The 16795-nt window shown below is 49.8% G+C and overlaps 1 protein-coding gene across 2 annotated transcripts in view; it reads left to right on the top strand.

The window, feature by feature from the left end:
* The first annotated feature begins 566 nt into the window (after window positions 1-566).
* Window positions 567-16795, top strand: part of CDK12 (cyclin dependent kinase 12) — a 30005-nt gene continuing 13776 nt past the window's right edge. For both annotated transcript variants that reach the window (XM_039697159.1, XM_039697160.1), the window contains exons 1-7: window positions 567-1832; window positions 7932-8810; window positions 11940-12116; window positions 13176-13315; window positions 14838-15008; window positions 15726-15915; window positions 16294-16350. In XM_039697159.1, the coding sequence (XP_039553093.1) occupies window positions 796-1832; window positions 7932-8810; window positions 11940-12116; window positions 13176-13315; window positions 14838-15008; window positions 15726-15915; window positions 16294-16350 (2651 nt within the window). In that variant the 5' untranslated portion in view covers window positions 567-795. The remainder of the gene's footprint in view (window positions 1833-7931; window positions 8811-11939; window positions 12117-13175; window positions 13316-14837; window positions 15009-15725; window positions 15916-16293; window positions 16351-16795) is intronic.

Below are 16795 nucleotides of genomic sequence, written 5' to 3'. Positions count from 1 at the left end.
ATCGCTGCGCCCGCGGCCGCGCTCCCGCGCTCTCGCGAGACTTCGCCGCGGCCGCAGGGGCGGGCGGGGCTCGGGAGGCAGCACGCCCCGCCCCCTCAGCGCTGCTGGAAGCGCGGCGGCGCCCGCTGTGGAGCTCCAACGGAGCACCGACCGCCCGTTAGCCGGCCGTGCGCCGCGGTGGGCCCCACAGCGACCCGCCGGCGGCTTTAGAGCGCAGCGCGGCGGAGCGGGAGAGCGGCGGGAGGCCGGGCCGGCGGGGCGGCGGCGGCGCCGCCATGGAGCTTTGTTGCGGGCCGGGCGCTAGGGGGCGCTGTCCCCGCCCCGCGCCCCGATAAAGTTGGCCGGGAGGGCGCCGCCGGGCCGCGCGATTTGGCGGCTCTCGCGAGAGGAGCGAGCGCGCGCCCCCGCCCATCTCCGAGAGGACTCGCGGACGAGGAGGACTCTGCCGGGAGCGGAGGGAGGGGCGGCGGCGGCGGCGTTATCGCGAGAGTTGCAGGCGGGTCTCGCGAGAGTTGGCGGTGCCCCCGGACGGCGCCGCTCCGGTTCGGGCAGAGCGCGGGGGCCGGGCGGGCCTGGGCCCCGCGGATGAGGCGGTGAGGCCGCGGCGCTCCCCCCTCCCCTCCCGGGGCCTTCCCCCCTCCCCTCCCCGTCCCTCCCGCCTCCTCCGGGGCCTCGCGCCCCGCTCCCCATGTAGGAGGGAGGACCGAGGCCGGCGTGGATGGTGCGAGGGGCGGGCGCGGAGGGAGTTTGAAGTTGGGGCCTTCCGCGGAGTCCCCCCCTCGCCGTTGCCGAGGAATGCCAAATCCGGAGAGACATGGCGGCAAGAAGGACGGCGGCGGGGGGTCCTCGCAGCCGGGCGGCGGCAGCTCCAACAGCAAGGAGAGGCACCGGGCGGGCTCCAGGCACAAGAGGCACAAGTCCAGGCACTCCAAGGAGTCGCCGCTGGCGGCCCAGGAAGCGGCGGCGCCCCTGGGAGCGGTGATCAAGCCGCTGGTGGAGTACGATGACATCAGCTCGGACTCGGACACCTTCTCGGACGATGTGGCCCTCAAGCTGGACAGGAGGGACAACGAGGAGAGGAGGGCGGAGAGGAGCGAGAGGGCGCAGAAGCACCGGCACCACCAGCACAAGCGGCTGCGGGAGCTGATGAAGAGCAAACAGGCGGAGAAGGACAGGAAGCTGGAAAAGAGCCTGGATGCTTCCAGCAGGTCCGCCAAGGAGAGGATCTCGGGATCCTCCAAGAGGCTCCTGGAGAGCGAGGAGCACCCCAAGGCGCTCTCCTCCAAGAGCAGCAACAAGGAATCGCGCTCGGCCAAGGCGCACAAGGAGAAATCCAGGAAGGAGCGGGAGCTCAAGTCCAGCCACAAAGAGCGCAGCAAAAGCCATCGCAAAAGGGATGCTCCCAAAAGTTACAAAACCATCGACAGCCCCAAGAGGAAATCCAGGAGCCCGCACAGGAAATGGTCGGACAGCCCCAAACTGGACGACAGCCCCTCGGGAGCCTCCTACGTGCAGGAATACGACCTCAGCCCGCCCCGCTCGCACACCTCCAGCACCTACGATCCCTACAGGAAAAGCCCCGGCGGCTCCTCGCGCCGCCAGTCCCTCAGCCCGCCCTACAAGGAGCCCGTGGGCTACCAGTCCAACGCCCGCTCGCCCAGCCCCTACAGCCGGCGGCAGCGATCCGTGAGCCCCTACGGCCGGAGGCGCTCGTCCAGCTACGAGCGGGGCAGCGGCTCCTACAGCGGCAGGTCCCCGAGCCCCTACAGCCGCCGCCGCTCCAGCAGCCCCTTCGCCTCCAAGCGCTCCGTGAGCCGGAGCCCCATCGCCAGGTGCGTGGGGTGGAGCTGGGCAGGGGGAGGGAGGGGATGGGAGGGTGGGGAGGGGTGTTCAGGGGAGTTTGGGGTGGTGGGGTTAAGGGGGAGGTGGGTTTGGGTGGGATATTGGGGAAAAGTTCTTCCCTGTGAGGGTTTGGCATGGTTTCCCTGGAGGTGTCCCGAGGTTGGACAGGGCTTGGAGCAAGCTGGGATGTGGAAGGTGTTCCTGCCCGTGGGATGATGGTCTTGAGGGCCCTTGGCACCCCAAACCATTCCATGATTTTGGAATTGCCACCCCAAACCATTCCATGATTTGGGAATTGCCAACCCAAACCATTCCGTGATCTGGGAAGTGCCAACCCAAGCCATTCCATGATTTTGGAATTGCCACCCCAAACCATTCCATGAATTGGGAATTGCCAACCCAAACCAATCCACGATCTGGGAATTTCCAACCCAAACCATTCTGTGATTTGGGAGTTGCCAACACAAACCATTCTGTGATTTGGGAGTTGCCAACACAAACCATTCCATGATCTGGGAATTGCCACCCCAAACCATTCCATGGTTTGGGAGTTGCCAACACAAACCATTCCATGGTTTGGGAATTTCCACCCCAAACCATTCCATGATCTGGGAAGTGCCAACCCAAACCATCCATGATCTGGGAATTGCCAACCCAAACCATTTCACGATTTTGGAGTTTCCAACCCAAACCATTTCATGAAATGGGAATTGCCAACACAAACCATCCATGATCTGGGAATTGCCAACCCAAACCATTCCATGATCTGGGAATTTCCACCCCAAACCATTCCATGATCCTGTGATTCCTCTCCTCCCCACTGGTGCCCAGTTTGGCCCTGGAGTGGCGTGTGTGGAGTTGCTTTGGTGGGGGCCTTGACACTTCCCTTGGGAATGGGGTTGGCACTTTGGGAAAGGTGGCAGGAGCAGCTCTGGGGTTAAGTTACAGCCACCTCTGGAGTGGAAGCTCCCAGAGCAGGATCCCAGAGTGCTCACTTGGCAGGAAGTTCAGCCATGGGGAATGTTTTCACCTGGTTTGGAGGGTTTATCTGCTTGCTGCGTGTGGGAACATGATCTTGCTTCTCAGGAGGGCTCCTTGGGGGTGGATTTTGCTCTTTCTGAACTGTCTTGTCTTTTCTTTCCCCTTGGATTAGAGACAGCCACGTGCAAACTCCATCTCTCAGCCTAAACTTTCTTTTCTCAGCACTAGAATTTCTTCCCTTCCCTTCTGAAATCTGGCCAGCCTGGAAGGGCGAGGATCAACCAGCTGGATTTTGGCTTACCTCTAATTTTTTCTCTTTTCCCCTTTTACTCCAGAAGGAAACAATTATTTCAAGGTAGCTGTGTGTTTTATTTCAGGTGTTCATTAATCATCCTGTGCCACAGCCTAACGTTGATCTTTTCTTTTTTCTGGCTTACATTCAGTGAGTTTCCAGTTGTCTCCATGGATGCTGTGGAGCTTTGCTTGGAGCTCCATGGCAATTCAGATGTGACCTGGAATGCAATGGCCATAGGAATGCTCTGCTCTGTGCTTGCTGTGCTGCATCCTCCAGCTCAGCAAAAGCACACAGGCCTTTTGGAATTTGCTCTTTGTTACCACAGCTCTGAACTTCAGGAGTGCTGTCTTCCATGGAGAACTTGCCTTTGTCCTTGCTGGCAGTTCTGTGTTGGTTTCAACCCCCTGGAAGCTCTGACGTAAAATCTCTGTATTCCACTGTGGTTTTACAGTGCAAATTTCCTCCAGGCTGCTCCTCCTCTGGCCTGTTTTCTGTGTGTACACCTGGGAGGCTCTCAGGGAGAGGCCTGGGTGCTTTTCTCCTCCTTCCCTTCAATCCTTTTTGCCTGCTGCTGCTGCTCTGACACGTTATTTACCATCCCTGTGGAAGAGTCAGGGTGCAGTCAGTTCTCTGAGATGTGGCCCAGAGGCCAGCCCTGAGCAGGGAGAAGCCATTGGGAGCTGCAGAGGCATCCTAAGAGTTTCCTTCCCAGGAGAACCTCTCTGTGTGAGTGGCTGGCTGCTTCTGAGTGCAGAAATCCAAGTTACATTTCCCTGATTCATGGGAACAACTTCAGAGCACTTTGTGTCCCTAAACTTTCAGAGCTGCTTTCTAAGGACATCTCTGACTCTTGACTGAATGCTGGACCCCAAAGCAGACAAGTTCCAAAGGTTACTCACTGTTTACACTCAGCTTGTACCCAACTCTCTGCCTTGGTAGCACTGCTCTCTCTTTCCTGGGCAGATAACTCACTGTGTGAGGTATTCCAGCCCTTTGGAAAACACCTGCCTGCAGTGTAGCAAAGGGACACAGGGAATTTCACCTGATTTCCATGTGTCAGGTGAAGCCTAAGCTGTAATTCATGTGTTAGTTTTGCTTTGTGGAGCTCCCAGGCTGTGAGGTGAGACTGGAGGGGGGAACTTTTGGTCAGGTGTGTCCAGGGAGGCTCAGGGCTCACCTGAGGGAGAGGGTGGGCAGAGCCTTCCTCACCTTGACGTGCTGCAGATGAATTTGCAAGGAGGCAGCTGACTTTGGGCAGTGGCTGATCCCTTCTGTGCTTCCTGTGGAGAGGCAGGAACATTTTTTGGGAGAGAGAAAACCTCTTTAACTGGCACACTCAGGCAGGGAACACCTGACCATGGCTTGTGTTCCTCAAGCTTTTCTGGGACACTCCTTTATTTCCACTGATTGACAATATGGGGTTTGGTTTTTTTTTAGTGCATTCTGTGTTTTCTTTCATCTCCATGTCCAAAACACATCATTAGGGAGCTGCACCCGTGTGCTGTGCTGATTGGAGAAAATCCAGAGTGTTTGCATTTGCAGTGGCTGTGGAAAACAGCTCACTTCCCATCCAGGAGGAAACCAGGATGATTTGGTCAGGAGGGAAAATAACAGATGTGCTTTGCCTTTCTGTGTGGCCACTGTTGTCTCTGCAGCTGAAACAAGGAGATGGAATTCCAGAGCTTGCTGGAGGTGGGGTGTGCTGAGTGTGTAGTGAGGTGTGAAAGGTTGCTGGGCATTCAGAAATAAGAATTAAAGCTTGTTTCCTGGGAAATTGGAGCAGTCAGGCTTCCCAGGTAGTGTTTTCTGCTTTATCCTTAACTCTGTGTTGTTTAGAGCAGGTAAAATACTGAAATATTTGTAGGTGATTTTGGGTGGATAATAGGGAATTATGTGGATGCTAACCCTGTTAACCTTGGCCACCTCAGCATGGAAGGTTCTAGCATTCACCTCATCCCAATCTTCTGATTGTGTGACTTAAATAAATCTCATAGTGCTTTTTAATTTGGATTTTCAGATGAAGCCATCATTTCTTTGTCAATTCACAGCTGTCATGGTTGGTATCTTTTATTTCTGTTTTCCAGTTCTGGAGGGACAGCAGGGTGGGTTTTACTCCCAGAGCATTTTTATCCAGAATGAGGAAGGAATGTGAGGCTGAATTGCCCCTCATCCATCCTGGAAAACCTTGAAAAAGCAAATAAGGTGTGGAATGCTACACCAAGGCTTCACAAATTAGGGAGGAAAGGGGTAAAAGTGCTATTAAGGGCTGCAGGTAAAGCCACAAAAAATCATTCCAGAAGATGGAAATTGCTTTATTCCAGAAGCAAAACCTTCCTGTGCATCTTCTGCACTTTATAGCTTGTTTTATTTGAGATATGCAGTGATAAAAGGCCTCTCAGCAGGTGCTGGGTTGGTGGTTTTGGGGGCTGTTGATGCTCTGAGGATGGGAGGTGAGGTGGTTTTGAGCTGGGAGAAGCTGGATGTGGAGCCTTTCTCAGGTCTCACAAAGCAGTGTGAACACCAGGTGGAAAACAGGCCTGGAAACAGCATTTATTTGTGTGGGAACTGTAGGCAATTCTTGTTAGTGAGGAGAAAAAGGGGTGAGGGCTGCCTGTGAAGAGGACTGGGAGGAAATGGGTGAATTTATTCCTTCAATAATTCCGGGTGGATTTGTTCCTGGAATAATTCTGGGTGGATTTATTCCTTCAATAATTCTGGGTGGATTTATTCCTTCAATAATTCCTGGTGGATTTATTCCTGGTGGAGCAGAGGGCTGTGGATATTTGCTGCTGGAAGGTCAGGGAGTCATTCCAGCCCTGGGAAGTGCTGGTTCTGTGGTGCAGCAACCCCTGTGAGAGGATCTGAGCATTCCAAACTTCCCCACCCTCACCTGCCCTGCTCCAGGCAGGTGTCCCTGGTGGCTGTTTCTAAATTAGCACCATGAAATAAGGTAAAATTGGACTTTTGGAGAAGTTTACTTTGATCTGTTTGATTGCTCTGCATCCAGCTGGGGCTGCCCCTGGATCCCTGGCAGTGCCCAAGGCCAGGCTGGGCAGGGCTGGGAGCACCCTGGGGCAGTGGAAGTGTCTCTGCCATGGCAGGGGTGGCACTGGATGGGTTTTGAGGTCTCTTCCAACCCAAACCCTTCATGATCCCATGAACTGGAGTAACTCCTGGGGGTTCTCATGGGGCAGGATGGAAGACAGGGAGCTGGAGAAGGGGCCCTGCAGCATCTTGAACAATCCATCCTGGATGAATTGCAGTAGGGAATGTTCACCCCAAAACTTTGTGGTTGCAGTCAGTGACACCCTACAGAATTCATCAGGAATGTTTTCCATAACCTGCAAATGTCTTGGAGCTGCTGAAAAGGTACCTGCTGTCCCAGCTCGTGGTGCCAGACAAACTGCAGCCCAGGCTGTCAGCTCACTGAGCAGAAACCTTGGAAAAAGGTGATCCTGAGGCAGCATTCCTGTGGCAGACAGTGTGTGAGGAGGGAAACAGCTGCAGCTTTTCTCTCCTTCTGCTTGTGTATTTATTTTCTAAGTGTAATGGTGAGGATTTACCTACAGCCCTGCTGTTCTTTGACCACTCTCAGCACGAGCTTTGGGCTGGTGCTTCCAAGTGGGAGAGAGGAATTCTGATCCTTGGAGTTTCCCCTGGGGAAACCCTTCACCTCCCACGCTCACAGCTGCCCCTCCTGCAAGGTGCTGCTGCTGTTGGGACAGGAACTTTCTGTTGTCTCATTTCTGCAGTTTATTTGCCAAATGTTTATTGTCTGGGGATAATACTAATTGGTGTTGTTAATTATGTTGTGAGTATGGTTACAAGGGAGCCAGTGTCACCTGTGTTTGAACTGCTGCTGTTAAATGTGTTTAGTAACTGCTGTGGGGCTGTTTTGAGGGAATTCTGTGTTTTCCAAATTAGATGTGTCCTGAGTGGAGTGTCGTGTCTGTCACAGTGTTTGAACTCAGAATTTTTGGCTGTCCTGTTGCCATCAGAGCCCACCACACCATTAAAGCCTCCTGCCTCACCCTGCCCAATCCTTGTTCCTCCTGGAGTGGAGGAAACACTTCTGCCTTATCAGGAATTTGATATAAGCACTGGAAGGACCAGTTTCCACTTCCATTTTAGTGTTTATCTGGTTTCCCCATCAGGTTCCCCTCTCTCCTGAGCAGGTTCATGTGGGAGAGCCCCGATGGTGTGAGGTGTTTCCTGCCTTGCTTCTCTCCCAGCCCAGATTTTCTGTGATTATTTCTGCACACACACCTGAATTAGAGCCCATTTTTGTACAGGAACACCTTGACCAATAGATTTTAAATTCCTGGTGTTTATTTTTTCTTTTTCCAAATCCCACCATGCAAATTTGAGTTGTGATAGCAGTGAAAGAACCAGGGGGGTGAAAGCAGCTTGAAGTGCCCGATTTCCTGAGGCAGCATTCCTGTTTTATCCATGCTTTCCTTCAAAGTTCCACATCATTCCTGTGAAATATTCCTAAACTGCCAGCTCATCCTCTTGACTGGAGCCTCCTGTTGGGTGTGTGAGCTGTGATCTCCTCCTTCCCTTGGGCCTTGTCCAGCCTTGATCCTTCCCTTCTCTTCCCGGTGTGCCGGCGGGTCTGGCACAGCAAGGGTGGGTGATGATATCAAACTGGTGGGTGACCTAAAACTGCTCCTGATTGACTCAGAAACTCCTTTCAGTATCTCCACCCTCTCCTGACAGGTGTTGTGACCTCTCTGAGCTGACCAGTAAGACATTCAGCCGTTGCTGAGCAGCTCAGAGGGTGAGAGAAGCTCCCTTTCATTTCTCTCCCCAGGAAATCCGTCAAGTCCCGGAGCCGCAGCCCTGGCTACTCGAGGCACTCATCTCACAGCAAAAAGCAGAGGTCTGGCTCTCGCAGTCGCCATTCCAGCATCTCCCCAAGCAGGCTCCCACTGAACTCCAGCCTGGGAGCAGAGCTCAGCAGGAAGAAGAAGGAGCGAGCGGCCGCGGCGGCCGCTGCAGCCAAGGTGGACGGGAAGGAGGCCAAAGGCTCCCCTGTTTTCCTGGCTAGGAAGGAGAACAGCTTGGCTGAGCTGAAGGAGGCTGGGACAGAGTCTAAAAAAGTCACCAAAACTGTTAAATCTGAGAAAGCTCCGGACACGGACTCGGTGAATTTGCTGTACACCAACACAGAGCCTAAAGCCCCTGCGGAGACAACGAAATCCAAGGCAGAGGAGAACTCGGAGAGGAAACACCCTGTTCCACTTAGGGATTCCAAACCCACGGGAACAAAAGACTCGAAGCCTGTAGCAGTGGTAGAGGACCTGGTATCTCCAAAGGAGACAGACCCAGCAGAGAAGGAGATTCCACCTCCCCTCCCCGCCATCAAATCCCCTCCTCCACCTCTGCCCACCACCACCCCTCCGCCTCCCACGCCGCCGCTGCCGCCGCTGCCTCCGTCACCCGCTGCCCCACCTTTGCCTCCAGCCCCAGTGACTCCTGTTCAGGTTCCTCCTCCAGCCCCAACGTCTTTGCCATCTTCTTCCCACCCAAGGACGTCTACTTTATCCTCTCAGGTGAACTCCCAGTCCTCTGTGCAGGTGGCTACAAAAACCCAAGTGTCTGTGACGGCTGCTATCCCACACCTGAAAACTTCCACCTTGCCTCCGCTTCCGCTCCCCCCTATTTTAGTTGGGGAAGATGACTTGGATAGGTAAGGTCACACCACAGCATCCCCTTTGCATTTAAGAGCAAAGCCTTGAATAAAGAGGGGTTTGGGGTTTTTTGGGGTTGGTTTTACAGTTATGAGGTTATCCTGCAGAGTACGACTGTGGTGTTGGTTTAAAGGAGTTATCCCAGGGCTGTTCCAGGTGCTGGCCCTGCCAGGTTTGTGTGGAGGGTTTTATGGTCTCGTGCAGGTTGTTGCCTCTTATCTCTGTGGGAAACAAGAGGTTTGGCTGCTGCTTGGTAAAGCTTTCACATCACTCCTTGCTCCTGTTTATTACAGGGATGGAACTTGGATCTGGGGTTTTGCCTCTCTGTGTTGGAGCTGTTTGCACCCTTACTTTAAAATTACATTTTTTTGTTTGCTTAATTCTTTAAAACTTGTACTCAAGGAACAGGAAAAAGCTAAAAAAATCTTAACAAGTACACAAACCAGAGCTTTTTCTGTTCCTGATTCACCAGCCACACAGGCCATGCCCATGTGTAAAACCAGCATTGGTTTAACTTGAGTATTGTCTTAATTCTTGAGTAATTGATGCAAGCAATTCATTGCTTGAGAAGCAGGTATTGTTTGTTTGAAAAGTTTAAAAATGAGTGAAACTGTACCTGCTTCAACTTTATTTCCTGATCATTTCTGATCAAAACATGCAGACTTGGCTCTGTCCTGTGATTGCAGCTCTGGCTGGCTGCTGGTGGTTGGGGCTTCTGTGATGAATTTCTCTGAAAACCCCACTCATGGGGTTTCTTTTAGTGGGAAGAAAGGAACAGAATAACCAGAATGAAGTGGAGAAGAAAAAAAACCCAAATAATTGTTTTTTCCTCTCCTTTTCTAGCTGTTAGTATGTTACAGTGCCATTAAGGTCATCAGTGATTTTTTTTTTTTAAATTTGATCTGCTTAGCCTGTAGTTCCTAAAACCTCCTCTATCCTCCCAGTCATCCCTAAAGATGTGCTGGGACTGGGGAGTAAAGCACATTTTCAGTGACCAGTGTGGTATCCCACAGTCCTGACTCAATACAGTCACCCTGTGGTGAAGTGTTACATATTCTGAATAATTGAATTTATTCTCATGGATGATTCTGGTATTGATGGCAAGCAGGGAAATGTTCTCACTGCCTCCAACCTAAAAGTGAGGTTGGTGTGTGTTTGTTGCCCTCCCTGTGTGATGTTGTTCAGTAAATATTACTGGTTTTAAATGTTTGTGCTGAGCAGGAGCTTTGAGCTGCCTGCTGATTTTCCCAAAGCAAATCCTGCTGCAGTGTTCCCTCCTTTCCAACCCCAGACAAATTTCTATTTTATTTTTTCAACCACTCACACCTAGAGCTCTTTTTTTTTTTTACCACCCAGCTCTGTAAAAGTGTTTTATCCCTGACCCCAGGGCTGGGGTGATGAGGGTGATGCTGGGGCTCAGTAAATGCCTCTTTTTCCCAATAAAAGGATGGGAAATCCCCCTTGTTTTGCTGAGTCTGGTGGCAGTTCCATGTGGCCCTGACAGTGCAGAATCTCACCCTTCACCAGTGGCCTTCATTTTTATGAGCAAAACTCTTTGAGCTGGACTTTTGTCCTTGCTGAGCCTGGGGAATGTTCCAGCCCCAAGCCCGTGGCAAATACAGGGTTGGAAATGGGGTTTTGAAATGCCCAAGGACAGAATTTATTCAAGTGGAGATTCTTTAACCTCTCCAGAATTACCACCACCTTTTTTAGGCTTGGCTGGGGAGCTCCAAGGAGCTTTTGTTGTGTTCTTGGTGTCTCTTCTTGGTCTTTTCTCTGCAAAGGAGCTCCAAGGAGCTTTTGTTGTGCTCTTGGTGTTTCTTCTTGGTCTTTTCTGTGCTTGGGCAGCTCTGCAGGCTCTCTTTGGCTTCCTCCCCCTGGTGACCAGCCCAGGTGTCCTGGGGGAACTGAGCTTAGAGGAACCAAGTGCTGATGTGCAAATAGAGGAACTGAGCAGATAAAAGGCAAGAAAATGGGAATTTTTGGTAATTGAGAACTGGTAATTGGTGATTTGGAACATGAGCACTGTAGGTTCACTCTCCAGACACGACTTCACCCTTCCCACCATGGTTTTACAAAGAAGTTGTTTTAATTCTGGACAAAGGCTGAGTCTTTTTGTGGTTTAGTGATGAATGTGAGTGTTCATGGTTGGACTTGATCTTTTCCAGCCTTAACAATTCCTTGTGATTCTCTGTGGATATTTGAACATGATTATTGTGCTTTGAAGCATTTTGCTGTCAATGGGGGGAGTTCCAGCCCATCTACCTCTCCTATTTCTGGTGTTTTTTATCTTCCTCCTTCCTTAAGCAGATTTCACAAGAGATTGTCGTGCAGATTATTAGGCAGTGTCTAATAAAATAATTGGCAAAATGACCTACTTCCATCAGTTCATTTATTCTAAAGTGTTAGAGCTGATGGTTCAAACACCAAATCTGCTCCCTGCCCTAAAAGCAGACCTGGGAAGGCTGTTTGGATCTCTGCATTTTTTCCTTTTCCTGGTGAAGCAGAGAATTGCATGGAGAATTCATGACTACTCAAATCTAGGAATTCTCCTCACAAAATACATGAAAGACAAAGTAGGTTCTGCTCCTGCCAGCCTAAACCAAACTCCTGATAATTTAAATCAACTTTTGGTTCCTCAGCAGCATTTGGGAGTTAAAGCCACATTTCAGTCCTTGCTGAAAGGTTAAAAGTTCCTTGTGGAGGGAGGTTTAGCTCTGGCTCTGTAGTTGTAGTGGTCCTCACCAAGTCAAGCACTTCATTTCATGGTGATAAATGGAGTAAATAGAGGAAGTAAAGGTCAGCAAGTGGGTGCTGCCTGATCCCCTGAGCTGCCTCACAGGAAACTCTGAATTACTGCTTCTGATTTGTGCAAACTGAGCAAGTTCTAGTGCTGACCTGTGTGTTCATTTTATGATGTGTTCCACTCTGACACTTTTCTCTCCTGGTGTATGAACATTGTGAATTTAAGCTGCTTTATTTTATATTTGAATGTGCTGATTTTGACACTTAAACCTCACATTGTCAACTAAAGCTGTTATCCTGCAGTAGTTTATTTAATTTTTGTTTGTTTGTTTAACTGGCTGTTGAGTCTGACTTTTGTGTTGTATTAACTTTTCGGAGTTTAGTCCAAAAGAGATTCTTCCTCCAAAACCTGTGAAGAAAGACAGAGAGCAGAGACCACGACACTTACTCACGGACCTCCCGCTCCCCCCCGAGCTCCCTGGGGGGGACCCATCTCCTCCTGACTCCCCAGAACCAAAGGCAGCCACACCACCTCAGCAACCCTTCAAAAAGAGACCAAAGTAAGGCTGACTTCTTATTTTTTTAATTAATTTTTTTTTTTAAATCTTCAAGTCTCCCAACTGGTTTGAGGGTTTTTATTGAGGGAAGTGAGATAGGAGAGAAAACAAGTTCCTATTTCTGTATTATTCAGTATAATGGCTGTTTCCTGTGGGTTGTTTCACATTTGGACCCTCAGCTAAAGGCAGCTTGTCCCATTTATTGGAGAATTAATGGTAGAATTAATGGAGTGTGTCATGTCCAATCTTCAGCCACATCTACCCCAGAAGCTGTTTTCTCTTTGATTTAGCCAGAAGAAACCTCTGGATGAGCATCTCTGTATAAAACTCTTGTTGCTTTCAAAAGTTGGTTGTTCCAAATTGGAGATTTGGACTCTTCACTGGCACAGGGTGCCCAGGGAACCTGTTCCTGAATCCCTGAAAGTGTCCAAGGCCAGGCTGGGCAGGGCTGAGAGCACCCTGGGATAGGGAAAAGTGTCCCTGCCCATGACTGGATCATATTTCATGTCCCTTCCAGCCATTCCAACCATTCTGAAATTCCACCATTCCACATTCAAGGCATAGAGAACTTCCCCTGATCACAAATTTCAGCAATTATTGAGGGAGCAAAATCCCCTGACGTTTTGTACAGAGTGTTTTCAATAAAATAATCAAACATCCAGATGTTTAAAATACCCCAGAAAAATACCCCAGACGTTCATTTTTGCCCTGCTGCAGTGTGATAATGCCATCCAGGATAATATTTTTGTATTGGGAGTAGTTGGGATTATGCACAAAAATACATTAAAATGAACATTCTAGAAGTGTGCTGCCAACATGCCTGAGCCTTGCTGTGTTCTTGGTGTTTATTTTTGGTCTTTTCCCTGCTTGGGCAGCTCTGGAGCCTCTGTTTTGCTTCCTCCCCCTGCTGACCAGCCCAAGTGTTTAGGGATTAACCCAAGATGTTTTATGGATTAACCCAGGATGTTTTAGGGATTAACCCCGTCAAGCAGGTGGGGTTTTTTTGTGGGATGGCACTGAGCTGGAGCCCTGGGGTGTGTGACAGAGCTGTCCCTCCTGCAGAATCTGTTGTCCTCGCTACGGGGAGAGGAGGCAGACGGAGAGCGACTGGGGCAAGCGCTGCGTGGACAAGTTCGACATCATCGGCATCATCGGAGAGGGGACGTACGGGCAGGTCTACAAAGCCAAGGACAAGGACACAGGTGAGCACGGCCCCAGGGAAATGCCACTCTCAGCTCCCTGCCAGTGCTGCTCTGCCGGGCTCGGCTGTCACTTGTCTCTGCCCCAGCACGGGAGAAGGTGGTTCTGGGCAGGCCGTGCTTTGAAGGAGGAGTCTGGACTCTTGCTTTTAGGTCTTCAGTTGAGTTTATTGTTGCTTATCTACAAAGTTTTTCTGTCTGTCCAGCCGAGGTCTGATCAGCAAGGCAGCCAAGGGCACTCTCTCCCACCCACGGGGTCTCTTTTATAGTGAAAACTACGTATTAGATATTTACCTTCAATTTCCAATACTTTCTGCCTTTGTTGGCAAGTGCACCTTCACCATGAACCAATCCACACATGCCAACGTCATCCTGAACATGGATGCCAAGGAGAAGAAAGAAGAAGGACAGGGCATGCCCAAATCCCCCCATCTTGGGACTCCTGATCCATGCACAGAATTCCAGACCCCCCTGTACAACACATAAAACCCCCCTGTACAGTGCATTCTAACTTAAGTTCTAGCAAGTGAATAACATCTCCTCACCATTCAAACCTGAAATTCTCTCATTTCCTCACCTTCAGGTGTCATTTCTTTAAAAGGATCAAAGTCAAGCCACCAGGTACTTTTGGCAGCATTCCAGGGCCTCCGAGCCCCCCAAGGGTTGTCTCGGTAGCTCTGGACATCCGGAGTGATGTGCTGAGTTCCCACACTGCCCCACAGTGATAAACACCTGCAGGGTCAGAAGTGACTCCAGCTCTTCCAGCGGGTGTTTTCCGAAAGGGGCACGAGAGCAGCGGCTCTGGAATCTTGAGTTTAGTGCCCAGGTTCCTGTTCACTAACAAACCACACCCCAGGGCACAACATCTCCTGTTCACTCTTGGTGAGATGTTGTGCCCTGGGGTGTGGTTTGGTGCCTGGGCAGAAGGTTGTGGTGGCCACTGAACCCCTGCTTTTTAGATTGTCAGGTGTTATTGCAGCACAGCTTGGGAAATTCCAGGGTAAACTTCTGTTCCCCCTTTGTAGTGGAGTGGTGTTGGATTAAGCCCTTTTCTGACCCAGAGATGGAGCAACTGAGAGGGGTTTTAAAATCTTTCATTCTATTTTCAGTCTCCAGAGATGGGTGAGATAATACAGATGTTATAATTCACACCATCACAATCAGAGGGAAACTATTTCTTAATTACAATATACTATAATTATTTCTTGGCTTATCATCTTTTGCCACCCCATACTGTAAATGCCTTAAAGCAAATAATCTAAAATTACTCTTTGTGGGTCTTATGACAATGCATCTTTCATAGTTCTACTTCTCCAAAGTATCTAGTGTTATTTATAAGGTCTCTACCAATCCATTTCTCACAGAGCAGGTTGGGAAGAGCACGGGTGTCAGGTGAGAGCTCCTAGCAGAGCGACTGAACCAAAATGAGCAGGGACATCCCCTAGTGGGCATTTTCCCTGCTTGGGGCTGCTCCCAACTTCCCTGGGGATGCAGGTGAGCAGTGTGTGACCTCTGTGCCCTGCAGGTGAGCTGGTGGCTCTGAAGAAGGTGCGCCTGGACAATGAGAAGGAAGGGTTCCCCATCACAGCCATCCGCGAGATCAAAATCCTGCGGCAGCTCATCCACCGCAGCGTGGTCAACATGAAGGAGATCGTCACGGACAAACAAGATGCACTGGATTTCAAGAAGGACAAAGGTACAGCTGGCTGCTGGGCTGGTTTCTGCTCACCACAGGTGTGATGCAGCCCCTTGGTTTGGTGTTAATTCGGCTCTGGGCTGGGTTTGTTTCTCTGTGTTCCTCCTGCGGTTGGATGTGGCGCTGGCCTCACCTCAAAGGACAGGTTCCAGTTGGAGTGAGTTGATCAAAGGATGGTTGCATTCCTGCAGACTCACAGGAGAGCAGTCTTTAAAAAAAAGCCTTTTTAATACTGATTAGTGGCAACAAACTTACTAGTAGTGTGAAAAGTTCTTTGTGCTCAGCCACTGTGGATAAAGAGTTTCAGCATCCCACTGGCTCTTGTTTGGGATCTTCTCTTCTGGGAGAGAGAAGGGAACAGCCCAAACACAGGTTCAAGCCATGCATGGTAATCCTTCAACAAATTCTTGTAAGAAAATAACCAAAGCATGAAGGGAAATGTGGCCAGAACTTCAGAGGAATTTATTTTGAGTGTTGTTTCATTTCAGATCTCAGTTTGGTGGGGCTGCTTTGTTGTTTTGGGGCTTTTTTTACCCCTTGAGGGAAAAGGACACCCAGTAAGTCCAAGACAGCACAGGACTGTAAAATAAAAAAAAAAACAACTCCAGCAGAACTATGCACAACAAAAACTCTTCCAACAATTTAATCTCCTTTCATTCCTCCTCTTTTTTGTGTCTCTCCTTTTGTTTTCAACCATTTCTCTGTTTATTATCCCAGGTGCCTTTTACCTTGTGTTTGAGTACATGGACCATGACCTAATGGGGCTGCTAGAATCTGGCTTGGTACATTTCTCAGAGGACCATATCAAGTCTTTCATGAAACAGTTAATGGAGGGTCTGGATTACTGTCACAAAAAGAATTTCCTTCATCGAGACATCAAGTGCTCCAACATCTTACTGAACAACAGGTAACCAGTTGTAGAATCTTGGCCCTAATTACAACCAAATATCTCAATATCCACTTAAAAAAATCTGTGACATTGGCCTGCTGGGAAGGGTTTGTGATACAGATGACACTGAATTATTGGTGAGTTTTTGGGATTTTTTTAACATTTTATTTCTTCAAAGCATTCAGTCAGAAGTGGAGAATTAAGCCTGGCATATCCAGCAGTAATTCCTGCAAATGTGGCTTTGTGAGGCTTTTCTGCTGCTTGGAGGGGTTTCCTCACCCTTTAACTGAGGTTTAAGTAGGAGTTGGGTTCTGATGGTCCCTGACAGCTCAATGTATTCCATAATTCTGTATTTTAAACGTGATTTAAACCAGGGGCTGTTTTTTTGTCTTTCAGTGGGCAGATCAAACTTGCAGACTTTGGGCTCGCCCGACTCTACAGCTCAGAGGAGAGGTGAGGAAGGGGAAGGGGTTTATCTGGGTGGGATGGCTTCTTCTCCTTAGTTATCCACACAATCCCTCACTTGGAAGTGAAATCATTTTCGTTGGTATCACCCAGTTCCAGTTGTTAGACAGATACACTCCTGGCTGGTTTTAATAACTTTTAATTAGAAGAGCAGCTCAGAAGGACCCCAAACTTCTTCTCTGCTTGCTTTGACCTACCCTGGAGTGAATTTTGCTCCAAGCTCAGTCACCATTCAGTGATGGCAGCCTGCTGAGGGTCAGGGATTTTCAGCCTTGTGTACCTACAGCAAGTCCTGATTCCTGTGAAATCCATGCTGCCTTCTCAATTTTTAACTCAGAAGTGCAGTTTCACTGCACTTGAACCACCCTACTGCCAGTGAAATCCATGCTGCCTTCTCAATTTTTAACTCAGAAGTGCAAACACTTAAAACACC

This window comes from Passer montanus, unplaced genomic scaffold, assembly GCF_014805655.1.
Source record: "Passer montanus isolate IOZ18808 unplaced genomic scaffold, ASM1480565v1 scaffold117, whole genome shotgun sequence".
In the NCBI taxonomy this organism is placed as follows: domain Eukaryota; kingdom Metazoa; phylum Chordata; class Aves; order Passeriformes; family Passeridae; genus Passer; species Passer montanus.
The sequence above is the reverse complement of the archived record's forward strand: the minus strand, read 5'-3'. Positions and strand labels throughout refer to the sequence as shown.